General features: G+C 37.6%; 11 protein-coding genes across 11 annotated transcripts in view; 1 reads left to right on the forward strand and 10 right to left on the reverse strand.

Moving 5' to 3' along the window:
• LOC6566756 (homeobox protein aristaless) overlaps positions 1 to 6,653 on the forward strand; it is a 40,068-nt gene extending 33,415 nt beyond the window's left edge. Inside the window, exons 7-8 of the mRNA XM_001993196.2 lie at positions 5,269 to 5,420; positions 5,590 to 6,653. Coding sequence (XP_001993232.2) covers positions 5,269 to 5,420; positions 5,590 to 6,299 — 862 coding nt within the window. The 3' untranslated portion in view covers positions 6,300 to 6,653. The remainder of the gene's footprint in view (positions 1 to 5,268; positions 5,421 to 5,589) is intronic.
• A 544-nt stretch (positions 6,654 to 7,197) lies between these two features.
• Positions 7,198 to 7,663, reverse strand: LOC6571524 (chymotrypsin inhibitor SCI-II). Its single transcript, XM_001997676.3, has 2 exons — positions 7,519 to 7,663; positions 7,198 to 7,458 (listed from the first exon to the last, which is right to left on the reverse strand). Exons 1-2 carry the CDS (start codon positions 7,586 to 7,588, stop codon positions 7,289 to 7,291), a joined length of 240 nt encoding a protein of 79 aa, XP_001997712.1. The 5' UTR covers positions 7,589 to 7,663; the 3' UTR covers positions 7,198 to 7,288.
• Positions 7,664 to 7,773: 110 nt separating this feature from the next.
• LOC6571526 (male accessory gland serine protease inhibitor) lies at positions 7,774 to 8,191 on the reverse strand. The gene is made up of 2 exons (XM_001997677.3): positions 8,095 to 8,191; positions 7,774 to 8,030 (listed from the first exon to the last, which is right to left on the reverse strand). Exons 1-2 carry the CDS (start codon positions 8,165 to 8,167, stop codon positions 7,843 to 7,845), a joined length of 261 nt encoding a protein of 86 aa, XP_001997713.1. The 5' UTR covers positions 8,168 to 8,191; the 3' UTR covers positions 7,774 to 7,842.
• A 623-nt stretch (positions 8,192 to 8,814) lies between these two features.
• Positions 8,815 to 9,242, reverse strand: LOC6571525 (male accessory gland serine protease inhibitor). Its single transcript, XM_001997678.3, has 2 exons — positions 9,156 to 9,242; positions 8,815 to 9,085 (listed from the first exon to the last, which is right to left on the reverse strand). The coding sequence occupies exons 1-2, from the start codon at positions 9,223 to 9,225 to the stop codon at positions 8,904 to 8,906; spliced, it is 252 nt and encodes an 83-aa protein (XP_001997714.1). The 5' UTR covers positions 9,226 to 9,242; the 3' UTR covers positions 8,815 to 8,903.
• A 1,439-nt stretch (positions 9,243 to 10,681) lies between these two features.
• LOC6566758 (chymotrypsin inhibitor SCI-II) lies at positions 10,682 to 11,139 on the reverse strand. Its single transcript, XM_001993198.3, has 2 exons — positions 11,010 to 11,139; positions 10,682 to 10,942 (listed from the first exon to the last, which is right to left on the reverse strand). Exons 1-2 carry the CDS (start codon positions 11,077 to 11,079, stop codon positions 10,773 to 10,775), a joined length of 240 nt encoding a protein of 79 aa, XP_001993234.1. The 5' UTR covers positions 11,080 to 11,139; the 3' UTR covers positions 10,682 to 10,772.
• Positions 11,140 to 12,608: 1,469 nt separating this feature from the next.
• On the reverse strand, positions 12,609 to 13,048 carry LOC6566982 (male accessory gland serine protease inhibitor). Its single transcript, XM_032739458.2, has 2 exons — positions 12,937 to 13,048; positions 12,609 to 12,866 (listed from the first exon to the last, which is right to left on the reverse strand). The coding sequence occupies exons 1-2, from the start codon at positions 13,004 to 13,006 to the stop codon at positions 12,685 to 12,687; spliced, it is 252 nt and encodes an 83-aa protein (XP_032595349.1). The 5' UTR covers positions 13,007 to 13,048; the 3' UTR covers positions 12,609 to 12,684.
• A 3,412-nt stretch (positions 13,049 to 16,460) lies between these two features.
• Positions 16,461 to 16,897, reverse strand: LOC6566983 (male accessory gland serine protease inhibitor). Its single transcript, XM_001993200.3, has 2 exons — positions 16,782 to 16,897; positions 16,461 to 16,721 (listed from the first exon to the last, which is right to left on the reverse strand). The coding sequence occupies exons 1-2, from the start codon at positions 16,849 to 16,851 to the stop codon at positions 16,552 to 16,554; spliced, it is 240 nt and encodes a 79-aa protein (XP_001993236.1). The 5' UTR covers positions 16,852 to 16,897; the 3' UTR covers positions 16,461 to 16,551.
• A 1,147-nt stretch (positions 16,898 to 18,044) lies between these two features.
• Positions 18,045 to 18,477, reverse strand: LOC6566985 (male accessory gland serine protease inhibitor). Its single transcript, XM_001993202.3, has 2 exons — positions 18,391 to 18,477; positions 18,045 to 18,321 (listed from the first exon to the last, which is right to left on the reverse strand). Exons 1-2 carry the CDS (start codon positions 18,458 to 18,460, stop codon positions 18,140 to 18,142), a joined length of 252 nt encoding a protein of 83 aa, XP_001993238.1. The 5' UTR covers positions 18,461 to 18,477; the 3' UTR covers positions 18,045 to 18,139.
• Positions 18,478 to 20,862: 2,385 nt separating this feature from the next.
• Positions 20,863 to 21,273, reverse strand: LOC6566986 (male accessory gland serine protease inhibitor). The gene is made up of 2 exons (XM_001993203.3): positions 21,188 to 21,273; positions 20,863 to 21,128 (listed from the first exon to the last, which is right to left on the reverse strand). Exons 1-2 carry the CDS (start codon positions 21,252 to 21,254, stop codon positions 20,950 to 20,952), a joined length of 246 nt encoding a protein of 81 aa, XP_001993239.1. The 5' UTR covers positions 21,255 to 21,273; the 3' UTR covers positions 20,863 to 20,949.
• Positions 21,274 to 21,531: 258 nt separating this feature from the next.
• LOC6566987 (kunitz-type serine protease inhibitor Bt-KTI) lies at positions 21,532 to 22,167 on the reverse strand. The gene has a single exon (XM_001993204.2). It carries the CDS (start codon positions 22,141 to 22,143, stop codon positions 21,736 to 21,738), a length of 408 nt encoding a protein of 135 aa, XP_001993240.1. The 5' UTR covers positions 22,144 to 22,167; the 3' UTR covers positions 21,532 to 21,735.
• Positions 22,168 to 23,489: 1,322 nt separating this feature from the next.
• LOC6566988 (tissue factor pathway inhibitor) lies at positions 23,490 to 24,016 on the reverse strand. The gene is made up of 2 exons (XM_001993205.3): positions 23,811 to 24,016; positions 23,490 to 23,747 (listed from the first exon to the last, which is right to left on the reverse strand). Exons 1-2 carry the CDS (start codon positions 24,010 to 24,012, stop codon positions 23,569 to 23,571), a joined length of 381 nt encoding a protein of 126 aa, XP_001993241.2. The 5' UTR covers positions 24,013 to 24,016; the 3' UTR covers positions 23,490 to 23,568.
• Positions 24,017 to 26,181: the final 2,165 nt, after the last annotated feature.

Raw genomic sequence — 26,181 nt, forward strand, 5'->3', positions numbered from 1 at the left:
GCCATCAGGATGCGGATCGGGCAATAATGGCACAGCGGCAGGAGCTCACAAGCCAAGTGGGTGAGTGGCTGCCAAAAAGGGGACAACCCACTGGGCAAGAAGGTCAAGATTGACAGGCATTGCTCCAGTTCCTGTCCCTGCCCCAGCTCCAGCTGCTGGTGCTACTCCTGTTTCAGTTGAATCATTTGTCTCGCTGTTTGTTGTTGTAACGGTTGACCAAATCAATTCCGACTTTTTGCCATTCTACTATGTATGTATATGCTAATGCCAAATTGCATGCACTCAGCGCTTTGATATCGTTTGATATCTTTATTGTTATTCAAATGCCTTCGACCGGATGTCCTGTGTGTGCCTCCATCTTGTAGCTACCATCGTTTTTGCTGCTCATCTCAAGTCGAGCGTTTCATCTCAAGCATTTATCATCGCATTAGGCATGCACTCAGCTATCGTTATATCTAGTTATTTTTCTCAGTATTCTCGTATATTTTATGCAAATCGAGAAGCTGATAAACACTCGAATGCCAATCATTTGAAGCGAAATTTAATGCTGACGTCAGTTAACTTATTCGCAAAGTCAATGCAAGACAATTAGCCATTCTTATGATAGTTACTAAAAGGAAGAGAAGAAATAATATATATTTTTTTAAAGTCATAATCTGAAAATCTAATTGTCATCGTCGTTTGTGGGATTTTTGTCCAAGAATTCGAGCTTAACTGAGAACGTTCGAAACAAACATAAATGTTTTAAATTTAAAATTTTAAATTTTCTGTGTGTCGATTACTTTATTGAATTTTTGTTTTATTTATTTATTTATCAAGGCCATTAAGCATTTTAATTGCGTTCATTTTACTTATTTGCATAAGCAATTAAAACTCGAGGAAACACTAAAACTCAATGCGGCAAACAATGAATATTTAATGGCGCGCGATGATCTCCAAAAAGATCTTGAGTTTGATAAGAATTTGCATGTTTAACTGACTTGAACTTGAGTTTAGTTTGCTTAGGCCAATTTATGAGACTTTTAATGAAGTATACCTCTTGTATACTTATTTACTATACTATTTTGACTAATAATACAACCATTACTAAGTCTACAATATGTCATTCAACCTCTGTATTTCTTAGGGCTGGAAATAAGTGTTGGCTTAGTGCTTGTCATTTCTAAGTTCTGGTTAGCTAATTCATTAATTTGGAGAGCACAGCAAACCGCTTGCCACTTGTGGTTACCTTTGAAGAAATTCCAATGGAAACTTTGTTTTTAGGCTTGGCCAAAAACTTCTTAAAGTTTCTTCCATACTTTGTATTTCAATGCTGCAAACTAATTTAAATTTGTGTACAGCCTAATCTAAAATCTCTTTGATTATATTAGGAAAAAATGGTTAAACTTAAAGCCGAATTGCCAAATATTTTATGCACAAATAACTAAATACGTAATTAGGAGTCGAGGCATGCAAAATCTGAGCTACTTAAACATGTAAACAGCCTCATGCCCAGGCAGAGGCCAAAAACCAAATGATGTACCCAATCTAAATATATATATGTATGTATGTATATATATTACCTATGTATGTATTATGATTGTACATATTGTACTATCTGTATTTACCTATTTGTACGCGTATTTGCAGCCGCCTCGTTGATGTTTACGCTCACACGAATGCTTGAATAATAAATTGGGCAAATATTTTAATATTCATCATGCAATTAAAATAAGCCACTGACTCGCGCACAGTTACAACAACAACCAACCAACCAACCAACCAACCAACCATCAGAATTCCTTCCCACCGAACAACTCCAACAAGAACAACAACAACAACAACGACTTTGGGTTGCCTAATATAATAAGCATATAATGTTCAGAGTACCCGTTGGCAGTTCGGGCAGAAGGTAGAAATTAATTTTAGCCAAAGCTAATGCCAAAAAAAGAAGATAAATTGCTGCAGTCGAGAGTACCTAACGGAAAGTTACCCCTTGTTTAGTTATGCAATACCCCAACAAAGGAAGACTTAGATGTACTTTAGTTTTGTATATCGCTAAACTGTCTTATAGATGTAGATAACTATATTTAACTGGCAATACTAATAATGAAACACTTGAAAACGCTACATCATTACACCCTTCTATCTATTTTTAATGCGTACAGCGTATATAAAAAAATATTTTAGTAGCGCAAACATTTTGCGGAAATTGAGTTTGGCCCTCTCTCTGAGGTGGGGTTGATACATATATGCCATTGAGGTGTTGATTGCTCGAGTTTAATTTGTTAGAATTGCGTAAAGCATTAAAATGTTTGCCGGAAAAATTATGAGGAACGGGGTGCGGCAGCATTGTGGAGGCAACACTGGCAACATGTGTAAAAATTCATTAAGTCAAGTAAGGAAAAACTTTCTCCTTGCCAAACGGCAATCTGGGAAAAGTGCGAAAATTTTAAGAAAACTTTTGTGTGCTAGCTGAGCATGCCTGCTTGACTGACATTGACAGACGCTCACTACCCTCCCCTCTCCACACTCGTGTTTCTCTCTCTCTCTCTGTCTCTTTCTCTTTCTCTCGCTCTCTCTCTCTTCACCACCACCACCCCATTCTTTCGCCAGTTGGCCCACAGCAAAAGTTATGTACTAACTAACGAGCTCAACGACAACACTCGAGCATCTGAATGTCTTAATTAGGAGTGCGAGAGCAGCCCGTCTCCGACTGGGCACACTGTTGAGTGTTGCAATTAAGGCGGCAGCAGCAGCAATCGTTTGGGCGGGGCACACTGTCAAACAGTTCTCGTAGTTGCCTGCAGGCCATGACGACACGATGTTGTTGCAACATTTTTGCCAGTCTCAGACATGACGCATACTCCAAATATAAAAAAAACCTCCTACACTGCCTGCCACCCGCCCAGAACCGACTGTTGACGGTGCCGCAGCGGCAGCTGTTGGATGTGCACATGCAAAATTTAATTACGACCAAAGGATGAGTGCTTAATTATACGCAAACATTTAAGTTTACTGCTTTTTTCGCTACGGCTTGGGCAAGGGGCGACTCTGAGACTGTAACTGGAACTACAAATACATAGTAGTTCTAGTGCGAGTATTTGCAGGAGTCACTGTTTGTCTGCTCTTGTCGTTGAATTCGGACTTTTGCCTTTACCTTTGAGCCTAATTGGGTTGATATGTGTGTATGTGTGAATCTTACTAGAAGGAAATATATATGCGCATGTTCGATGCATAAAGCGTTTTTTATGCAAACATGAAACTTCAGATCTGGGCAGTGTTTAAACTATTTAATTTGGCAAGTTTATTTATGATCGAAACAAAAAGCTTCCTTGAATTTCCAATTCGGACTCTTCGATAGTGAAAACTATCGATATTTACTAAAATTACAATGTAGTGTTTACATAAGTGAATAAGATTTAACAGAGTTATGTAAAGTGGCGATAAATTGACAAATTAACAGCTGATCATTCAATATCAGTTGTATTCAAATTAGTGTGACCAAACAGTGCATATAAAGTAAATGTTGAAGATTTTCTTTAATAATTAAGTTATACGTACTAATGGAAATGCCCAAAACTTTTTCTTTTTCATGTGCATGATTACTATTTTCCAAATTTTAACTGATTTGCTCTAGCAATGACACCTTGAGTAATACTGCGATTAAGGCAGAATAAATCCTTCAAGCATTGAAGGAAAGACAGTACAAATTGTTTTCTAAAACATATTTAATTTATTATTATTGCATTTAGAACTTATGAATGCAAAATGTGTCTAAAGAAATATGTATATTATTTAAAAGTCCTTATAATGTTTTTTAAATCCTAACAATTTGTTTGGCTATCCCTCTTTCATTTTCAATTCTTTGAAAAAACTCTGGGGAAAATGAAATTGTGCTTTCGTCACATACAAAATTCTGTTTTAAGCCAAATAGTGTGTCCTCCCTCGTAAGGTAATGCAAAACGCAAAAAGCGGCCAAACCTCAAAAATCTCGACTGGCGCTACACAACTCAGAATCGGGGCAGGAGCATGTTGGTGTGGGTGAGTGACAAAAGCAAAAGCAAAAGCCAAAAACCGTCAAGTTTAGACGGAAAAAGCGCCACCGGTGGGGAGGAAAAAATAAAGTAAAAAGAATTAATAGCGGCAGCCGCGACGATTGTGGCCCAGTGGCTGTGGTCGCGACATTCAGTCGGCTCGTCCTGGCCAGCCTGTCTCCTGCCTCCCCGCAACTCGATTAGCATTCAGAGATTTGTGTTCCACACTGTCGTCCTGCTGGCCTCGTGTCGAGTTAGGCCGCACTAAGAATTATTAAATTTTGGACACATTTGCTTCCATTTCCAATCGTCCCAATGGACTAAGCCTAAATGGACCAAGCGCTAAAAAGCTTGACGCAAAAATTTGACTAAAGGTAGATTAAATTTGCTTTACATTTTTTTCCACTCATTTTGAATTTGATTATAGGCTTTGCAACAAATACCAACATGCCACACTAATGACTAATAAAAAATATGTTAATTTTATTAATGGATTATGCCAGGCACATAATTTATCTACATCATTTATATCTATCTATTTTTTTAATTGTTGGCTCGCTTATCAATTAAAATTGTTGAAATTGCATTGCCTTCTACGAATTGGAGCTCGGGGCGTATGTTGTTGTCTGTAAGCGTATTATTTCATTCAATTAAAATGAGTATAGGCCTAGACACCAACAGCAACAACATCATCGAGCGACAACAGCTTCCACTTCATATACACAATATTTAGGTTTATTAATAATAATGCAATTACGCATAAAAATGTTTTAATTTATTTCAATTAAGCGTTAATTAAAAGCTGTGTTTGTTGCTCGGTTTGTTTGGTGTTATGAAAACGAAGCATTTGTCACTGGGTGCTTTACACACAACATAAATATAAAGAGTGGAATTGTGAAATTCATAAAGAAAGACGTTCCATTGCTTGATTAACCAGAGAATTATCTTTGAATTTAATACATGAAATAACATCGATATATTGTGTGGACGATGTAAGTCTAAGACCTTTATATAATAATTTCTACGAAAATCAGTTTTTGAGAAAATACACAGATTTTTCGAGTAAAGGAAACTTTCTATTGACGTGCTTCTAAACATGTCTTGCAGATTTCCTTTCATTCTGGCTACAATTAGTTATCAAATACTGTGCTTTTACCTGTTTTACAATATTATTATTGTTGTTTTGCTTTTTATAAGGCCACAACCTTACACTAACCTGTTTTATCTTCTACCTTCCTCCCACCCATTGCAGCAATTGCGGCTTTCGTCCCGTGCTGAGTGAGCAGAGCGCTGTGGCAGCAGCAGCAGCGGCAGCTCAGCGCAGCGCAAACCATCCACCGCTTTTCCTGCCGCCACATCTGGCTGCTCAGTTCTCGCATCAGCCGCTCTTTCCGGGCCTTAAAGGTGGGTGGACTAATGGCATAATCTCTATCAATGGGCTGCCTGTCAATCAATGGGGAAAAATCAAAAGCAATTGATAATCAAATTATTAGCTGCTGCCAGCTCAAATGATGATGATGCATCGACATCAAAAAACAAATTTAAAAATTAATAAATATTCGATTTCTTACAGGTGTGTCGCCGTTTCAAAGCCTCTGTTCGTGCTGCTCGTTGAAGCCGCCACCGATGCCGCCATCGTCATCGGCATCTTCGTCGGTAATGGCGCCGCTAAGCGTGCCTGTGAGCAGCAGCTCGGCGGCCAGTTCGCCGGAGTCGCCCAAGTCGAGCAGTGGCTGTGGCTCGCATGATCCACGCTCAAATTCGGTGGCTGAGCTGCGGCGCAAGGCGCAGGAGCATTCGGCCGCGCTGCTGCAATCGCTGCATGCCGCAGCTGCTGCCGGATTGGCATTTCCGGGACTGCATTTGCCGCCGCTCTCCTTTGCCCATCATCCGGCTCTGGGGCATGTCGTTAATCACAATAACAACAATAGCAGCAGCAGCAACAACAACAATGTGCTACGCATGAAGCACGAGGCACAGGATATGACAGCGAGCACAATGAATGGGCTGGGCCCAAGCATCCCCTCCAGCTCCACATCAGCAGCTTTGCTCGATCTGGCGGAATCAGCAGCGGCATATCATCATCATCATCAGCAGCAACAACTGCAACAGCAGCAACTACAGCATCAGCAACAGCAGCAACATCATTCCACCTTGTCGCCTCCGACCACACCAACTCAGCAGCAGCCACAGCAGTTGCCATCGGTTGCTGCGCGTCCGGATTCGCCGCCAGCAACAGCTGCTCCTGTCAATGGCAGCACTCTACTTGCTAAAGCTGAGTAAGAAGTGCGAAGACGAGCAAATCGTTTAATAATAACATTAAATTATTAATTTAAGTATATTAAAGTACTATATACATATATATGCCAAGTGGCGGATCTACCATTTATGTATTAGTTATACGCATTTAGAGGGCAAAAACACAATAAAAGTCACATCTACAATACTTATAGATTACTTAGTTAGACATTTAGACAGTTGTTGGTGCCAATCAGCTGAAATTCCAAACACTGAGAGAGCAACAGCTGAAGAGAGAGAGAGAGAGAGAGAGTATGAAGAGAGAGAGCATAGAGCGAGGATGATGCGGGCATAAAGAAATCTTTAAAAAAATAATCTTTTTATAATTCATTCATTCATTGGTATACTTAAAATTGAATAAATACGTTCTGACTTGTATTTAATTTGATAAAAATCAAAATTCTTATAAATATTTATACATATGTGTATATACCAATTACCGCATAATTTTTAAACATTAATTACGCAAGCTTTTTAATTAATAACCTGCCAATAAAAACCCATGAGCGCTGCTAAAGAATATATGTTAAACTGAACTGAACACACACAATCCTCGATGCGATTCCATATGATTCAAACAGTGTTGAGATTTCAGCTGACAGAGCACTTTCCAATGATTATTTATATATATATATATAAATATATACAAAATATAAATAAATATATATATGCGTATATATACATATACTTGTATACATATGTGCATAGAGAGCAGATAGCTAACAAATCAGACATTAGCAATAGCAAATAAGTGATTATCTCACTAAAAACTAAACACTAGAACCAATAACAACAAAACATTATTTAAGCCAACAAATATCTACATTGAAACAAAACAAAACACAAGACATACAACATTTAATTAAATTAAAACAATAAATGATCATATTACAAAATTTCAATTGCGCGTTTCATGATTTTAATTATCAACTGCACTAAACATAGCAACAAGTCAGGTTACCCGTTATCGACGCTTAAACTTTGCATGTCGTCTCGCACAGGCTTTTCGATTCGAAGAGGTTGCTGTTGCCGTGGCAGCCACTGTAGTTGAAGTTGATGCATTCATTGGTGTCCCGGCGATAGGTCCACATCTTTTGCAGTGCGCGACAGTTGCCGATTTTACCAAACTCCTCCCCGCAGGCAGCTAAATGAGATCAAATAATTACACACAATCTCTGCAGCGAGGTGTGCTCAAAAAACGTACGGTTCTTCAAGGTGGCAAGCGTTGCGCCCAGCAGTGAGCAGAGCAACAAGAGAACGGCGAAATACTTCATCCTAAGTTTGGTTTTTAAAGGTGTTGAATACGAATAAAATAAAAACGTCAACTATTTGGGGCGCTGTTTCGATTGCAACTGAACTTAAGGCTGCCTTCTGGCGCTCATTATATAGGCAAATACCAACTGGCTTATCTGTAGGTCAAGATGAGCTCTGTTTGCAATAAAAAAAAACACCATTTAAATTATAGTGAAATTTTCACAAATTTATTGTACAAAATAAACTTTGCGCGTTGATTATTTGCTCACTCCACTTAGTTCTTGCAGGTCTTCTCGCATTCATCTTGGCTGCTAAATCGATTGTTATTACCTCCACAGCCACCATAAATAAACTCTAAACAGGCATTCTTGGCGGCATCATAAGTCCATCTAGGCATATAAGCCATGCAGGCAGCTCCATCATCTGGCATGCCATTCTTCGAGTGCTCCTCATTGCACATACCTGCGAAGGAAGCAGCAAGATCTGTAGGGTCGCATCTCCAAGTTGGTCCAATCTGTCAACTCACCTGACTTGGCCTGCACCATGGAGAGGCACATCAGCAATCCAATTGCTATAAGCTGAACAAACGCGTACTTCATATTTAGAAATAAAGCGCAGCAGCCATATCGCTGCCTTATAAAGACAACTACATATAGCCAATAAGTGTTGATCTTATCTATTAGCTCAGACGTCCGCTTAGATGACACCAGAGCAGAGCACCGTGGGTCAATATAAAAAGTCCACCCTGATAACCGCACAACATCTCCCGCATGGAACTTTTGATTATATTTATGAAGAGAGATAATCGCTATATAAACCGATTAGTGTATATAATTGCAACCAAAGTCGTTTAATTTGTACATACATGTACATGTATATACCTAACGAACTAAAATTGATTGCCAGTAAGAACAAGAGTACAAAGAAATATATGGAGATTTATCACGAGCAATGCAAATGTAATAAACTTTGAGAACTGGTTCTTTATAAGGTCATAATTCGGAGAATTCTTCATAATGAGATACAGAATATTGGACATTTAATTTAACAGCAACCTTGAATTAGATGAATCTTGTCCTCAACGTGATGTTTTTGCGGGATGAATAAGATAAATAAAGTTGTACATATAAAACATATACTTAAGGCGTAACGATCAAAAGCTGAGCTTATAACAGATTGATGATTTCGTTTGAGATACCCTTCTATGTAAATGTCTTTAAGATAAATTAAGTTGATAAAATTCAAATATGTTATTCTTTTTTTATTCTTCAATAACTAAGCAAACTCTCTGCTTGCAAAATCTTTTGACATAGCTTTGTCTAAATTCCAATCAATTCAATTGAGGCATCTCTCCTCACAGACTTCTTTGGTTTCAAAGCGATTGGCATTCCCTCCACAGCCGCCATAGATAAACTGGACGCATTCTTGGGCTGCAGAGTCGAAAGTCCAGTTGGGTATATATGCCTCACAGGAAATACGTCCATCGCCATTGAGCGAATGCTCCAGACCGCACTCCACTGTATGCCAAAGAACATATCAGATTTAATAAATAATTCTATGTAAGGCATTCAAAAAATCACAACACACCATTTTTGGGGGCCGCAAAGCAGCTGACAAAAAGGGCAGCAAGCACCACAAGCAACACGAAAAATTTCATAATTATGGCTGTTTTATATTTAGTGAAATGACAACTGAATTCTCGCAGTGACAAGTTCTAACTGAACTAGACAAATGTCGAGTTCGTCTCTTAAACATGTTCGGTCAGCTGTGTGTATCGCTCTGCTCAGAGTGTCGAGTCTTTGCAATAACAACACAACAAATTTGGAGTTTTCAACAGCAAATAGTGTTGGTAAATATCTATGAATGTAAATGAAAGGGTAAATATCTATAAATGAGTCATGTCCGAAGCTTCTCTACGAAAATTGATAGTAGATTCTATCTTTCAGTCTCACTTAAAACTCTGGGTACACTTTATTATTGAGTTTATTTAACTATTATCGAATCTCCTTTAATGTTGTCAGTTAGACTATATAAACATAATTCCAATTCAAATATTTTAGAAAGTCAGACTTAACATAACATCTGTCAATACGCAATCCTTTCCCCGAATGGGGCAGACTACACACACCTTATAAAAATAGCATGAGAAACAGGAAAGGGTATTTCGCATTTTACTACCCAACATTTGTAAGCGCAAAGCATGCAGATATAAACACAAACTGCGACTGAAGCGTCAATAAGTCGCACTCGCATATATAATACATATATATGTTTTCACCTCATATTATAAGCAAACAAAAACACTACTATTAAACGAAAATTTCAAGGTAAGAGTAAATATTATACCTGCTTCAAAAGCAAAATCCAATTGGTTTCACTTTAGTATGCAGCTATATATACAATAACAGAATCTACCTCAATCATTATAAATAGGCCCAACTAAGATCGATAAGCTATGAAATAGCATATGATTGATTTAACATATTAAGTAATAATACATTTACAATATCTATAGGAAAATAAACAAAACGGGAATGTGTTCAATACAGATTTATTGTGTACCCCAGTTGCCAATTGTCCCTCTCTCAAGATTTTAGATCAGTCTTGGGAAATAAATGTCAGCATTGTGAATTTTAGCCTCTATTTGTTTATTGATTGTTTACTTTTTCATTACCCAACAATCAACTTGTTTTCACAGAATATAGTTAAAGTAACCTCCAACGGGAAATCACAGGCGGTATTTTTGTAAACAAATTCATTTCTGAGAAAAAAATAATTATCAAATTGAGATGTTTTGTACTTTAGACTCATATTTATTTATTTATTCCATGTCTCGGAGGTAAATCAATCAATATCACCTTCAGCGTAACATACATATATTTTCATTTATAAATTTATATTTATAAATATAAATACAACATATGCATGTATATAAATATACTTGTATTAGACATTGTACAGACATTAGCAATAGCAAATAAGTGATTATCTCACTAAAAACTAAACACTAGAACCAATAACAACAAAACATTATTTAAGCCAACAAATATCTACATTGAAACAAAACAAAACACAAGACATACAACATTTAATTAAATTAAAACAATAAATGATCATATTACAAAATTTCAATTGCGCGTTTCATGATTTTAATTATCAACTGCACTAAACATAGCAACAAGTCAGGTTACCCGTTATCGACGCTTAAACTTTGCATGTCGTCTCGCACAGGCTTTTCGATTCGAAGAGGTTGCTGTTGCCGTGGCAGCCACTGTAGTTGAAGTTGATGCATTCATTGGTGTCCCGGCGATAGGTCCACATCTTTTGCAGTGCGCGACAGTTGCCGATTTTACCAAACTCCTCGCCGCAGGCAGCTAAATGAGATCAAATAATTACACACAAACTCTTACAAACGCAGCGAGGTGTGCTCAAAAAACGTACGGTTCTTCAAGGTGGCAAGCGTTGCGCCCAGCAGTGAGCAGAGCAACAAGAGAACGGTGAAATACTTCATCCTAAGTTCGGCTTTTTAAGGTGTTGAATACGAATAAAATAAAAACGTCAACTATTGGCGCTGTTTCGATTGCAACTGAACTTAAGACTGCCTTCTGGCGCTCATTATATAGGCAACTACCAACTGGCTTATCTGTAGGTCAAGATGAGCTCTCTTTGCAATAGCAGCAAACCTGAATATTACAGTGAAATGTTTACATATTTATTGTAAATAAGTAACAATGCTGTCGTCGAGGGAGCTCGACTACGCTGTACCCTTGAACCTTGCTATTAAATATATAATAGTTTTATTGGCAAATTCCCCTGTAAAAAGTATTGCACCCAAATGTGAGCAGCTCTTCAAGTGTGCTAATTTTTTTAATGGCAAGCACCGGCACTGAAGAGCAAAACATGCACAGCATGTTTTATACACAGTACACACACACACATACATACAGGCAAACACACAAAACATATTGACGCTCGCTTCGAATATTATGCCATCCCTTTCTCACATAAGCACTCGCATATTCGTAATGATATAAGATAAATAAGATCAACATGAAAATATATTTTCGACTATAACTTGGGTGTTGCTTATCCGGTCTTGATATATTAATTAGATGCCTTTGCCTTTAAAATTGTGGTATGTTTTGCTACCGGAAATCGAAGTGTGTCGTTATTCGAGAAACGGATTCAACTGGTAACAACGTGGTAAACGAAAACCTATTTTCCAAATTTGAAGTCTCTAGCTCTTATAGCCTCTGAGATCCGCGTGTTTATACAGACGGACAAACGGATATGGCTATATCGCTTGCCTGTTGAATCAAATCAAGAATATAGGTATTTTATGGGGTAGGAGATGTTTCCTTCCACTCGTTACAAACGTTAACATATATCCATTATACCCTTTTTACCCCTTTTCAAGGTGTTCAGGGTATAAAAACAAGTTTTTAGCGTTGATTATTTGCTTTCGTTGGGTGTTTCGTCAGCGACAGAGCTCACTCAGTCCACTTAGTCCTTGCCGGCCTTCTCGCATTCACCTTGGTTGCAAAATTTATTTATTTTATCACCACAGCCACCAAAATCAAACTCTAAACAGGCATTCTTGGCGGCATCATAAGTCCATCTAGGACCTAGCCAATCAGGCAACTCCATCCTGAGCCATGCCATTCTTCGAGTGCTGCTCATTGCACATATCTGCGAAGGAAGCAGCAAGATATGTAGAGTCGCACCTCCAAGATTTAATACGAGCAATGCAAATGTAATAAGCTTTAAAAACTGGTTGTAAACAAAACTCATAAGACAGAGAATTCCCCAAAACGATGTATAGAATATTAGACATTTAATTTAACAGCGACCTTGAATTAGATGAAACTTGTCCTCAACGTGATGTTTTTGCCGGATTAATAAGATAAATAAAGTTGTATATGTATAACATATACTCAAAAGCTGAGCTTATAACAGATTGATGATTTCGTTTGAGATACCCTTCTATGTAAATGTCTTTAAGATAAATTAAATTGATAAAATTCAAATATGTTATTCTTTTTTTATTCTTCAATAACTAAGCCGAATCTCTGCTTGCAAAATCTTTTGACATAGCTTTGTCTTAATTCCAAGCAATTCAATTGAGGCATCTCTCCTCACAGACTTCTTTGGTTTCAAAGCGATTGGCATTCCCTCCACAGCCCCCATAGATAAACTGGACGCATTCTTGGGCTGCAGAGTCGAAAGTCCAGTTGGGTATATATGCCTCACAGGAAATACGTCCATCGCCATTGAGCGAATGCTCAAGACCGCACTCCACTATATGCCAAAGAACATATCAGATTTAATAAATAATTCTATGTAAGGTATTCAAAAAATCACAACACACCATTTTTGGGGGCCGCAAAGCAGCTGACAAAAAGGGCAGCAAGCACCACAAGCAACACGAAAAATTTCATAATTATGGCTGTTTTATATTTAGTGAAATGACAACTGAATTCTCGCAGTGACAAGTTCTAACTGAACTGAACAAATGTCGAGTTCGTCTCTTAAACATGTTCGGTCAGCTGTGTGTATCGCTCTGCTCAGAGTGTCGAGTCTTTGCAATAACAACACAAAAAATTTGGAACTTTCAACAGTAAACATTATTGATAAATATTTGGGAGAATTAATATGATTATCTATGAATGTAAATAAGTCATGTTCGAAGGTTTCATTTTTTAACATATAAAATATTTACTAACTATGAATGTACTATCAGTTGCACTATAGAAACAAAATTCCAATTCAAATATGTTGGAAATAACTGTATTTGCCTATGTATACCGCAGCTTGTCTTGCATTCCCGTTTTGTAGTCTTAATCTGTTGTTGCCTGCGAGCAACGGTAATTGTAAGTTCCTTATGATCAATACCTTCTTCGATGCTATGTTTAAGCTATTTTCGTGAAGTAAGAGTCAGTCGCTTTTGATCGCTTAAATCGCGTAGTATAAGTCGCATGAAGCGGACATATATTCTGTATTAAATACTAAGCTCTGAATAAATATAAACACCAAGTTATAATAAGTTATGGGCGCAGAACACGGAAAATTCATATCGTAGAAAATATAGTGAATTGTTCTGAGGATTACTTGTAGAAGTTGAATGAGACTTTCTGGACTTTCTTGGACAAGTGTGATAACTGTGTGATTAAAGAAAATGAATACCTCGATGAGTTCGATCGAGAAGTTGGACGACCAGAATTATAGTGCCTGGGTCGTTCAAATGAAAAGCGTACTCGTGTATTCAGAACTATGGCAGTATGTGTGCGGAAATTCTGAAATAAATTCACATGCCAATGGGACCTGCGCGTCGAGTAACTTTGCTAAAGCAGTTGTTACAGCTAAGATTGGTGGAGTCGGGTAGTATGGCAGAACACATACATAAGTTTGAAGACTTAGTGGAAAGACTAAGCGAGATCGGATTTATAATGGTCGAAGAGTGTTTGTTGTTGTCGAGTTTGTCGAATGGATACGATAATTTCGTGATCGCCATGGAAACTCATGACACGTTGCCGTCGCTATGTGTGATAAAAATCAAGTTACTCGAAGAGAGTGAACGGCGTAGAGCAGACGGGCAGACAGAGTCAAACGGAGAGACAAAAATGTTCTCGACGCGTATAGACAATCGATCAAACAGAAATACAGACGAATGTAACGGTAAAGTAAATCGTAGAAGTGCGCAGCAGAAAAAGGCAACACAGGCCGGCTGCTGGACATGTGGTCGCCGTGGGCACGTTGCTGCAAATTGTCGCGCAAAAGACAGCTCCGAAAAAGAGCAACGGAAGAAAAATAAAGAGAGTAAGAAATCGTACTCAGTGTTTGCAGCGGCAAGAAACCCAAGTAGTGGTGGTTTTGCAAAGAACACGTGGTGTATTGACAGTGGCGCCACAGCGCATTTGTGTAACGATAGACATACTGAAATGGCACAAGCGGCTTGGTCATTTAAATTTTGTCAGCCTGAATAAAATGATTAAGAAAAATTTACTGCACGGCTTGAAGGCCAGGCAGTGTTCGGACTTAAAAGAACATGTATGTGAAACATGCGCGAAGTGCAAAATAAGTGTAAAGAGATTTCCAAATAAATCTGAGACCCGCGCCGAAGGCACACTAGACTTGATACACACAGACATTTGTGGCCCAATGAGAAAATGTTCTGTAGGTGGTGCGCGGTATTTTGGCACATTCATTGACGATAGATCGCGGTTTGTGCATGTGTGTTTTATGAAAACTCGCGATGAAATCTTTGAGAAGTTCAAATAATATAAGGCGTTTACAGAAAAACAAACTGGACATAAGATAAAATGTCTCAGAAGCGACAACGGTCGTGAATATTTAAGCGGCGCTTTCGAAAAATATTTAGTGAGCAACGGCATCAAGAGGCAGCTTACTGTGCCGTATACACCCCAACAAAATAGTGTAGCTGAGCACGCGAATCGTACGCTAGTAGAAATGGCACGAAGCATGAGGTGAGGTGAGAGTACTAGTTGGTTACTCTGCAACAGCTAAGGCATACCGATTGTATAATCCCGATTCACGAAAAGTAATTGAAGAGATGCGATATTTCTTGAAGGTGAAATGACAGATGACAGCGTAAAGGACATAATCTCGTTGTGTAATAATGATGTTACACTGATCATGAAGAATGTCGAAGATGAGCCTGTAAGTCTTCATACTGGCGATCAAACTGAGGATCGCGAAAATTCCGAACGAGATGGCGAGGTGCCAAATATATCTACAAATGGAGACATTGGTGACGACGAGGAAATCGAGTCGAGCGAGGCACCGGGCAAAAGAGGTCCTGGAAGGCCAAAGAAAGTACGCACTGGGCAACCAGGACGCCCTCGAAAGCAGTACAACATTTTGATCGTTATCACATCGAATGACGTAGCTGCACCTGGTGGCGTCAATGCAGCCTTGAGTTCTGATTAACCAGTGAATGGAGGGCATAGATGCAGAAGGAGATGAACAGTTTACAAGAAAACAAACCTTGGGAGTTGGTTGATCTAGCGAAGGGAGAGAAGGCAATTGGCTGTAAATGGGTATTTGCAGTGAAGCGTGACGAACATGGCAAAGTAGTACGCTTGAAGTCTCGACTAGTGGCCAAAGGATGCGCCCAACAATATGGCGTAAATTACAATAAAACGTTCTCCCCTGTGTCCAAATATTCGACAATACGATCACTGATTGCTCTTGCGGTAGAAAATGGTATGTATGTATCCAGCTAACTGGATCTGATAGTCGTATATGTCGACGATCTTATTGTGGCCAGCACAAGCAAGGAAGATCTGTACTGCGTGAAGGAGCGCATATCACAGGAGTTCGACGTAGTCGATGGCGGGCAATTGAAGCATTTCCTAGGTATGGAAATTGATCGTGAAGATGAAACGGGCCGCGTTACTGTCGGTCATAAGTACTACATTGAGAAGAAGTAGACAAACTGCCTATGCACACCGCAGCTTGTCTTGCATTCCCGTTTTGTAGTTTTAATCTGTTTTTGCCTGCGAGCAACGGTAATTGTAAGTTCCTTATGATCAATACCTTCTTCGATGCTATGTTAAAGCTACTTTCATGAAGTAAGAGTCAGTCGCTTTTGGTCGTTTGAATCGCGTAGTATAAGTCGCATGAAGCGGATATATATTCTGTATTAAATATAAAGCTCTGAATAAATATAAACCCCAAGTTATAATAATATTTATAAACATAAATACAACATATGCATGTATATAAATATGCTTGTATCAGACATTGTACAGACATTAACAATAGCAAATAAGTAGACTATCTCACTAAAAACTAATCACTAGAACCAATAACAACAAAACATTATTTAAGAAAACAATTTTCTACATAGAAACAAATTAAAACAACAAATGATCATATTATGAAATTGCAATTGCGCGTTTCATGATTTTAATTATCAAATGCACTAAACATAGCAACAAGTCAGGTTATCGGTTATCAACGCTTAAACTTTGCATGTCGTCTCGCACAGGCTTTTCGATTTGAAGAGGTTGCTGTTGCCGTGGCAGCCACCGTAGTTGAAGTTGATGCATTCATTTATGTCCCTGCGATAGCTCCACATCTTTTGCAGTGCGCGGCAGTTGCCGATTTTACCAAACTCCTCGCCGCAGGCAGCTAAATGAGATCAAATAATTAAACACAATCTCTGCAGCGAGGTGTGCTCAAAAAACATACGGTTCTTCAAGGTGGCAAGCGTTGCGCCCAACAGTGAGCAGAGCAACAAGAGAACGGCGAAATACTTCATCCTAAGTTTGGCTTTTAAAGGTGTCGAATACGAATAAAATAAAAACGTCAACTATTTGGGGCGCTGTTTCGATTGCAACTGAACTTAAGACTGCCTTCTGGCGCTCATTATATAGGCAAATACCAACTGGCTTATCTGTAGGTCAAGATGAGCTCTGTTTGCAATAAAAAAAACAACCTTTATATTAGAGTGCAATTTTCACAAATTTATTGTACAAAACAAACTTTGCGCGTTGATTATTTGCTCACTCCACTTAGTCCTTGCAGGTCATCTCGCAGTCATCTCGGCAGTCAAATCTATTATTATTACCACCCCAGCCACCAAAAATAAACTCAAAACAGACATTCTTGGCGGCATCATAAGTCCATCTAGGCATATAAGCCATGAAGGTAACTCCCTTCGGAGGCATGCCATTCTTCGAGTTCTCCTCATTGCACCTACCTGCGAAGGAACCAGCAAGATCTGTAGAGTCGCATCTCCAAGTTGATCCAATCTGTCAACCCACCTGGCTTGGCCTGCACCATGGAGAGGCACATCAGCAATCCAATTGCTATAAGCTGAACAAACGCGTATTTCATATTTAGAAATAAAGCGCAGCAGCCATATCGCTGCCTTATAAAGACAACTACATATAGCCAATAAGTGTTGATCTTATCTATTAGCTCTGACGTCCGCTTAGATGACACCAGAGCAGAGCACTATGGGTCCATATAGAAAGTCCACCCTGATAACCGCACAACATCTGCCACATGGAACTTTTGACTATATTTATTAAGAAAGATAATCACTATATAAACCGACTAGTTTATGTAATCGCAACCAAAGTCGTTTAATCTTTACATATATACCTAACGAACTAAAATTGATTGCCAGTCAGAACAAGAGTACAAAGAAATAGATGGAGATTTATCACGAGCAATGCAAATGTAATAAACTTTGAGAACTGGTTCCTTATAAGGTCATAATTCGGAGAATTCTTCATAATGAGATACAGAATATTAGACATTTAATTTAACAGCGACCTTGAATTAGATGAATCTTGTCCTCAACGTGATGTTTTTGCGGGATGAATAAGATAAATAAAGTTGTACATATAAAACATATACTCAAAAGCTGAGCTTATAATAGATTGATGATTTCGTTTGAGATACCCTTCTATGTAAATGTCTTTAAGATAAATTAAGTTGATAAAATTCAAATATGTTATTCTTTTTTTATTCTTCAATAACTAAGCAGACTCTCTGCTTGCAAAATCTTTTGACATAGCTTTGTCTAAATTCCAATCAATTCAATTGAGGCATCTCTCCTCACAGACTTCTTTGGTTTCAAAGCGATTGGCATTCCCTCCACAGCCGCCATAGATAAACTGGACGCATTCTTGGGCTGCAGAGTCGAAAGTCCAGTTGGGTATATATGCCTCACAGGAAATACGTCCATCGCCATTGAGCGAATGCTCCAGACCGCACTCCACTGTATGCAAAGAACATATCAGATTTAATAAATAATTCTATGTAAGGCATTCAAAAAATCACAACACACCATTTTTGGGGGCCGCAAAGCAGCTGACAAAAAGGGCAGCGAGCACCACAAGCAACACGAAAAACTTCATAATTATGGCTGTTTTATATTTAGTGAAATGACAACTGAATTCTCGCAGTGACAAGTTCTAACTGAACTGAACAAATGTCGAGTTCGTCTCTTAAACATGTTCGGTCAGCTGTGTGTATCGCTCTGCTCAGAGTGTCGAGTCTTTGCAATAACAACACAACAAATTTGGAGTTTTCAACAGCAAATAGTGTTGGTAAATATCTATGAATGTAAATGAAAGGGTAAATATCTATAAATGAGTCATGTTCGAAGCTTCTCTACGAAAATTGATAGTAGATTCTATCTTTCAGTCTCACTCAAAACTCTGGGTACACTTTATTATTGAGTTTATTTAACTATTATCGAATCTCCTTTAATGTTGTCAGTTAGACTATATAAACATAATTCCAATTCAAATATTTCAGAAAGTCAGAGTTAACATAACATCTGTCACTACGCAATCCTTTCCCCGAATGGGGCAGACTACACACACCTTATAAAAATAGCATTAGAAACAGGAAAGGGTATTTCGCATTTTACTACCCACCATTTGTAAGCGCAAAGCAGGCAGATATAAACACAAACTGCGACTGAAGCGTCAATAAGTCGCACTCGCATATATAATACATATATATATTTTCACCTCATATTATAAGCAAACCAAAACACTACTATTAAACGAAAATTTGAAGGTAAGATTAAATATTATACCTGCTTCAAAAGCAAAATCCAATTGGTTTCACTTTAGTATGCAGCTATATATACAATAACATAATCTACCTGAATCATTATAAATAGGCCCAACTAAGATCGATAAGCTATGAAATAGCATATGATTGATTTAACATATTAAGTAATAATACATTTACAATATCTATAGGAAAATAAACAAAACGGGAATGTGTTCAATACAGCTTTATTTTGCACCCCAGTTGCACTTGTCGCTCTCAAAAGATTTTAGATCAGTCTTGGGAAATAAATGTCAAAATTGTGAATTTTAGCCGCTATTTGTTTATTGATTGTTTACTTTTTCATTACCCAACAATCAACTTGTTTTCACAGAATATAGTTAAAGTAACCTCCAACGGGAAATCACAGGCGGATTTTTGTAAACAAATTCATTTCTGAGAAAAAAATAATGAGCAAATTGAGATGTTTTGTACTTTATATTCATATTTATTTATTCCATGTCTATATGTATATATATATATATAATACACTTATTTTCGCATCCGCCAACGGTTTGCATGTGTTCTTTTCAGAGTAATAGGTACATCTAGGACTAAAGGCGTTACATTTGCCGTTTGGCAGCCTACGGGTTGAAAGGATTAAGCATGAACTTCAAAATGATGATAAATTAAATGACTATATTGTTGTCAAATAGATCGAAAAGGTTGCAGATCGAACCGACTCATGGAAATAAGGTTACATAAATTTTTTTGCTGTAATATATAACTTATTAAATTACACAATTTAGCTGTTTGGCAATAAACTTAAATAGAGGCATTTTTGTTGAGTTGTTTCTTAATATTAAATGTTTTCTTCCATATTTTCATTGTATACCTTACAACTGAAAGTAAAGTTGCCTTGTAGCTTAATGTTAATGTAAATTTTGTATAATTTAATGTAATTATGTATTTCACATTCGCGTTTTATTCAAGGCAAGTATCCTCACACTCTTGTTGTGTTGGAAACCGATTCTTGTTTCCACCGCAGACTGCATAAGTGAATGCAACACATTTTTTATTATCTGAGTCGTAGGACCATTGTCTAATGTTATCCAAGCATTGGTTATTTGGGCCATTTAAAATTCCATTCTTCGAATGTGGCAAACGGCATTTCGCTTTATAATAAATAATTTGTGAATTCATTTTAAGAGTATTGCAACAAATAATACTCACGATTTTTCTGTGCAACAGATCTGATAACAATTGCCATGACTACTATAAAAATGAAAAACGACTTCATTTCAAGAATCCAATTTCATCAGCTACCAAAAACAATTTGAATGCGGTCAAAGTGATTTTGACAAATTGTCCAATGGGGGTTTTTCTAAATGTAGCAAAAGCGTAAATAATTGATGAAAACATGATAAGAATATTTTTTCCCGCTGCTACCACTATAAATGAAGTTTTATAGTAATCTTTTCAAAAGATCTTCATAATATTTTCGATAAATTTGTATAATTGCTTAACATTTGGTCTGAAATGTAAATCACATATCACAACCATAATCAAATATTTTTATATTAAATGTACATATATAATCGAATGCTAAAATAGAAAAAGCAGAATAAGTTTTTCAAATCGACAACGGATGCGAAGGTTTCCCTTAAGTAGCTATGACACTACCTATGCACATCATTATCTATATATGCCAGAGCAATTAACATATATGCGTCTAATAATAATCTCCTCTAGAACATTTCAAGGTTAAAATAAGCGACAGCTCGCATAGTTTTATTCAACAAATTTATTTATTTAGGTCATAGATCCAGCTTTGATATACGAACTACACGCACTTGGCCTCGCATTCCTCTTTGCTTCCAAAGCGATTAGCATTGCCTCCGCAGCCGCCATAGACGAAATCCTTGCAAGAATTATCGCTGGGATTATAGCTCCAGCTTGGAATAAAGGCGGCACACCTGATCACACCGTTTCCATCGGCTGCAGGCGGTAAACCACAAACAGCTGAGGATAAGTCAAAAGTTAAGAGGGGAACCTTGATTGATTATTATCCTAGTGCTTACGATCCTTGAGACCCAGTGAGAGGCCAAGCACTGCAAAGAGCACGCAAATGATCGCTGTGAATCTCATTTTGAACAGGCTGTAGTTTCTTTAGCGCTTGTGTTGAGCGACTAACTGAAAGCCCGATTTACTCGATGCTTTATACGAATCTCTACGAAACATTTGTCAATATGATTCTCTGCTTGTGTGTGTATAGATCACGTTAAAGTTCATTAACAATTGCTTGCGAAACATTTTATAAATGGGCGGCAATAATCGAGTGCTATAAATAGTGCTGATACTTTAATATTTTCGCAAGTAATTTTCCGAAATATGTTTATAAAGTAAAGGAAGAACAAGCTTTTTTGTAGTGATAAAAATAGGTCAACATTTATTTATTATATATACTATATTGGCAACGGAAATAAGTTTTTAATAATCCCCATTTGGGCCGTCCGCCCATGGAGCTGTGCACTTTACATAGTGGGAGAGTGATTACAATGATTTCAAGTGTTAGTAATTATAAACAAGGTGTACCCTGTCCAGGTTCTTCCCACAATGCCAAATGAGATTAACTGCTGGTGCTGCTTGGCGTCGTCTCTGCTGCTTGTTGCACTTGCTCTGTAGTCAGCTCGGTGCTCTGCTCTGTGGCGGATGCTGATTTGCCTAGGCAGACCTGTTCGCATTGCTCTTTGGTCTCAAAATTGTTGCTATTGCCGGCACAGCCGCCGTAAACGAACTCCTCGCAGGAGTGCGTGTCCAGATTGTAGGCGTAGCGATAGAAGAGCGCAAAGCAGCGACCCGTCTCCTTTGGCTGATGGCACTCCTCCGGCACATTGGTGGTATCCATTTTCCCAGTTGTCTGGCCATCTTCTTGCTGCTTCTCCACCACCAGTTGAGACTGATCCATTGCGGCACTGTGCACGCACAGAGCGCATATCAGTACACTTAGTGCAATCAGGCCCAGTTTGTAGCTCATTTCGTTTCGGTTTCTTTAATGCGAATGACTCCAACTATGTCACTTGGCCACGCTTAAATAGTCAAACAGTGCGCCACGAAATGATAAAATAAATGAGCATCCGCATTGTTTTTTTGTTGTTGTTTTTTTTGTCTGATTTTGTATTTGCTTGAGTCATTCGCCGGCGTATGTAAATCACGGCAACCTGTCGCTTTACGTCGCTCGACAAATCGTTGACAATTGGTTGACGTCCAATGCCTCAGTTTCAGTTCAACGCACCTATTAATAATGCTATGCGTTATGATGGTTTAACTCGGCTAAATCATAAATGGGTTTATTTCCGCACATATGTTCGTACTTCCACCACGTATTTTGACTAACTTTTTGATATTATCAAAAATGAACGTGACGACCTTCTCCCCAGCATTATTTCAATCACATATCAAATAATTCGATTCTGGGAAAATATATATAAAATCCGAAATTCGAATAACTTAACAGTATTAAAAATTCTACTCTAATCTACACAATAACGTCGTGGCTAGGGGCAGCAGTGGTGGGTGTGGTCTTTGATATCGGAATATTTGAATGCAAGCTGCGTTGGAGAGAGTTGTTTCGCATATGAATCCATACTTACCTACTCTCATACCCTGGTGCAAAATTGTATTTTATCTGTACGGCGCATTTTTTAATTATTTTTGCCATTTATTTTTTTGCCTAGAAAGTCGTCATGTTGCTCTGAAAATGTTTTGATTAGATTGTTGTGGATTAGAATTTAAACACAATCGGAAAGACTTTAGCTTTATATACATATGTATGTAAATATCGATTATTGGGCTCTGATTCAAAACCTTTACTAAATCTCATTTTACCAATTGAATCACCATAAGGAATTAGATGTAAACCCAAGTTGTGCTAATTAATGCAAATCTAGAGAACTATTCATATTTAAGTGAACTACTGAGTGAGCTTATAGCGACAGCGTGTGAAATAAATAGTTTTTAAAATGAATTGATGGATGTTTCACATGACTTCGGTAAATGCACTTAAACGTGATTCCCCCATGTGAATGGACTCTCCAAAAAAATAGTATTTTTAAAAATTTTACAGCAATTTACAAAAGGTCCGAGTTTGACAATGAGCTGATGTAATCCTTTTGTTGCATTGTAAAATAACTAACATCTTTCTATCTATAGATAGATTTGAAAGGGGATCTTGGATATAATAATACGCTTACGATGAGAGTAATGTTACTGACTCTCAAATTAAGTTACCCACTCTCAGAGAATTATCTAAACAAACACAATTTAAATCATGAGTTGACTATATAATCTAATAATTGGCACATCTTGAGAGTTGACGCATAATTCACACTTTCAAAGATTGATTTTATTTGCTCAAGTTCTTTACTTAGAGAATGGCCATTGAGTTGGGATCGTCATGGACTCATTTCTTGACAAGAAGACATGCATCCTCACAAGTCTGACGAAAGCCCCAGCGATTGTCATTGCCTCGACAGCCGCCAAAATTGAATGTCTCACACGCATTCTTATCCTTGTTGTAGTAATAACGCTCCAGTTTCATGCGACAGGGTCCCGTTTCCAATGGCTGCAGGCATTTCGGATCTGTAGGTAATATTGAAATATTGTAACTTGCGACAGGCAACTCAAATGAATTATTATTTGTACCTTGCTTCTTCTGCTGTTGTTGTGGTTGAGCTTGCTGCTGCTTGAGACTGGGCCGCACTGTGGTTGTAGTTGTGGTCACCTGAGCTGCCTGTGTCACCGCCTTAGGTTTGGGCGTTGTCTCTGCCCCCGTAAATTGTGTTAGACAGATCAAAAGAATCACCACAATGCAACAAAATTGGGTCATTATCTTCATTCCTTTCATTTTCAATGTGATCACTGATTACTGCACGTTAATAACTGCAAACGACAACTGAATCTTTGAAATAAAAGAAAAAACTATATACGCACATACATTTATGCATATGATCTGTGTATTTGTGTGTGTGTGTGTATCTGTGTGTGTTAAGCGAGGCGTTTAAGTCAAATTGCGCACACGAAGCGCTAAGCACGAGCGAGCTTAATTATCAGATTTACATATATGTATGCATGAATATATATATACATATATTTTTAAAATAATATACATATATATATATTTTGTTTTTGTTTGTTTTACTTAAACACACATGATTGTGTAGACATAAACACATAACGGTATGTAAAGAGACAAAGCCAGACTGTCAACAGCCATCAGTGTGTCAAGTTTCAGATGTAAAGCATTTGAATACCCTACATGAGCTCAAGCCAAAAATTGAGCAATGGTCGTTCCTTAAAAAAAACGAATTTAATACTACGATGTGATATAAAATACCTACTGATAAAAATGTTTAGCCATTTTTAAACATAATTAATAAATAATAAAGTTATTGGTTTTATATATTTAGAGACTTGTAGATGGAAGATGTCTGTAAGTCTGGTAAAGCTCAGTACACAGTATATACGATTACAGGGTATGCAAATAGCCAACAACTTGTTCTTATACATCGCTGTGCTGTAATTATTTGTCTACTAACAAATAAATTTTCAATAGATTTTGTTGGTCAACAAAAGTTAACATTCTATGACGCAGTAAACATTTGACAAGCATATATAAGTTTCTGCATATTTAAAGAGCCAGAAAAATAATTTATAAATAAATAACAAATATATTTTGTCAACCGATCCCAGAGTTTCCTGGAAGTGCAGCACTTTGCATAACAAATACAATGATTGCTATGTATAAGTAAGGAAAAGTGCTTGAATATGTTTTACACTTTGGTGGTTCATTAAAATTGCATTAGTAATTAGAAACGGAGACAAGGTAGTGACTAAGGCTTAAGTGATAATTAGAGCTAATATTATGAAGGCCAAAGATGTAAACGTGGCTAACGGGCTATGGCTGGGCAAAAACGTTAGTTAGGTGTTAATGCACAGAGTAAATTGAATTATCACTTAACGTAGCTGATAATCATCATAATGACGATGATGAGGATTACTTGTGCACCTAGTAGACGTGCTATTTATTCATTAGTTATACACACATGCCTCTGCACCCATATTGAGTGTGGGTGGCACGCAAATTTGGCTGATTGAATGCTTGAAATGACAAGTGTGTGTGTCTGTGTGAGTGTGTAATGTGGTGACAATTCAGTTAACTGTTTAATTTGCTTGAAATAATTGAAATGCTGCCGAGGCGAGACCCATTAATTGTGCCACTCGTCATCCAAAACTGCGTTTAATTACTAAATTAGTCCGCAATTGAGAGATGCAGCCGAACCGATTCAAATAGACTCGAACAGACTCGTACAGACTCGACCAGACTCGAACAGACTCGTACAGACTGGAACAGACTCAAACAGACTCACATTCGCATTCGCCTGTGGGCTCCAAATGAATAACTTAGTGAACCGACTCAAGTGTATCGCTATGTGTATTTCGATTAACATATTTATGGATGTATGTATGTATGTGCATAATACGGTGCGTAAACAACTTCAGTTGAAACTGAGAGCTCGCTCGCCGCTTCAGTGTATTTTTCTTTTTTGCACTTGTATTGGAAATACCCAAGCCAAATCAACTTCAATTTGCCTTTTGCTGTTGGTGTTGCTGTTGTCATTGATATGCGGAACATGTTTTTGTTGGCAGTGCAAAGTTTTACGTCATTTCATGTGAACGCCGACGCCGTTTATTATAAGTGTTGTGAGTGTGTAGGGTATCGATGGGAACAGTAAGGCCTATCAGAAGTCAGCATACAGAATATGATCCATCAAACATTTTTGAATCAAGTTCTATAGTTTTATTTGGCTGCTACCACTTTATAAACAACCACTAAATTCATTTCCTATGTATAAGCATTAATACTTAGTATTTTGGTGCACATATTGGCTCTTTTTTTATTTATTTTGTGTTTTGATATATTTCACAATTTTACATTTAATTTGTTACTGAAAATATATATGAAATTATATATGTACAAATTATTTTAATCAGTATTAGCAGATGATAATTAACG

Source organism: Drosophila grimshawi, unplaced genomic scaffold, assembly GCF_018153295.1.
Source record: "Drosophila grimshawi isolate 15287-2541.00 unplaced genomic scaffold, ASM1815329v1 contig_1377, whole genome shotgun sequence".
Taxonomy (NCBI): Eukaryota; Metazoa; Arthropoda; class Insecta; order Diptera; family Drosophilidae; genus Drosophila; species Drosophila grimshawi.

What these genes read in the sequence shown, in the direction of transcription:
- LOC6571524 (XM_001997676.3), bottom strand. Translation starts at nt 7,588, where the DNA reads ATGAAGTATTTCGCCGTTCTCTTGTTGCTCTGCTCACTGCTGGGCGCA. An exon ending in GCTTGCCACCTTGAAGAACC is followed by an intron (nt 7,459 to 7,518) that starts GTACGTTTTTTG and finishes GATCTCATTTAG; the next exon opens with CTGCCTGCGGGGAGGAGTTT.
- LOC6571526 (XM_001997677.3), bottom strand. Translation starts at nt 8,167, where the DNA reads ATGAAGTACGCGTTTGTTCAGCTTATAGCAATTGGATTGCTGATGTGC. An exon ending in CATGGTGCAGGCCAAGTCAG is followed by an intron (nt 8,031 to 8,094) that starts GTGAGTTGACAG and finishes CTTCCTTCGCAG; the next exon opens with GTATGTGCAATGAGGAGCAC.
- LOC6571525 (XM_001997678.3), bottom strand. Translation starts at nt 9,225, where the DNA reads ATGAAATTTTTCGTGTTGCTTGTGGTGCTTGCTGCCCTTTTTGTCAGC. An exon ending in CTTTGCGGCCCCCAAAAATG is followed by an intron (nt 9,086 to 9,155) that starts GTGTGTTGTGAT and finishes TTTGGCATACAG; the next exon opens with TGGAGTGCGGTCTGGAGCAT.
- LOC6566758 (XM_001993198.3), bottom strand. Translation starts at nt 11,079, where the DNA reads ATGAAGTATTTCACCGTTCTCTTGTTGCTCTGCTCACTGCTGGGCGCA. An exon ending in GCTTGCCACCTTGAAGAACC is followed by an intron (nt 10,943 to 11,009) that starts GTACGTTTTTTG and finishes GATCTCATTTAG; the next exon opens with CTGCCTGCGGCGAGGAGTTT.
- LOC6566982 (XM_032739458.2), bottom strand. Translation starts at nt 13,006, where the DNA reads ATGAAATTTTTCGTGTTGCTTGTGGTGCTTGCTGCCCTTTTTGTCAGC. An exon ending in CTTTGCGGCCCCCAAAAATG is followed by an intron (nt 12,867 to 12,936) that starts GTGTGTTGTGAT and finishes TTTGGCATATAG; the next exon opens with TGGAGTGCGGTCTTGAGCAT.
- LOC6566983 (XM_001993200.3), bottom strand. Translation starts at nt 16,851, where the DNA reads ATGAAGTATTTCGCCGTTCTCTTGTTGCTCTGCTCACTGTTGGGCGCA. An exon ending in GCTTGCCACCTTGAAGAACC is followed by an intron (nt 16,722 to 16,781) that starts GTATGTTTTTTG and finishes GATCTCATTTAG; the next exon opens with CTGCCTGCGGCGAGGAGTTT.
- LOC6566985 (XM_001993202.3), bottom strand. Translation starts at nt 18,460, where the DNA reads ATGAAGTTTTTCGTGTTGCTTGTGGTGCTCGCTGCCCTTTTTGTCAGC. An exon ending in CTTTGCGGCCCCCAAAAATG is followed by an intron (nt 18,322 to 18,390) that starts GTGTGTTGTGAT and finishes CTTTGCATACAG; the next exon opens with TGGAGTGCGGTCTGGAGCAT.
- LOC6566986 (XM_001993203.3), bottom strand. Translation starts at nt 21,254, where the DNA reads ATGAGATTCACAGCGATCATTTGCGTGCTCTTTGCAGTGCTTGGCCTC. An exon ending in CTCACTGGGTCTCAAGGATC is followed by an intron (nt 21,129 to 21,187) that starts GTAAGCACTAGG and finishes ACTTATCCTCAG; the next exon opens with CTGTTTGTGGTTTACCGCCT.
- LOC6566987 (XM_001993204.2), bottom strand. Translation starts at nt 22,143, where the DNA reads ATGAGCTACAAACTGGGCCTGATTGCACTAAGTGTACTGATATGCGCT.
- LOC6566988 (XM_001993205.3), bottom strand. Translation starts at nt 24,012, where the DNA reads ATGAAAGGAATGAAGATAATGACCCAATTTTGTTGCATTGTGGTGATT. An exon ending in ACAACAGCAGAAGAAGCAAG is followed by an intron (nt 23,748 to 23,810) that starts GTACAAATAATA and finishes TATTACCTACAG; the next exon opens with ATCCGAAATGCCTGCAGCCA.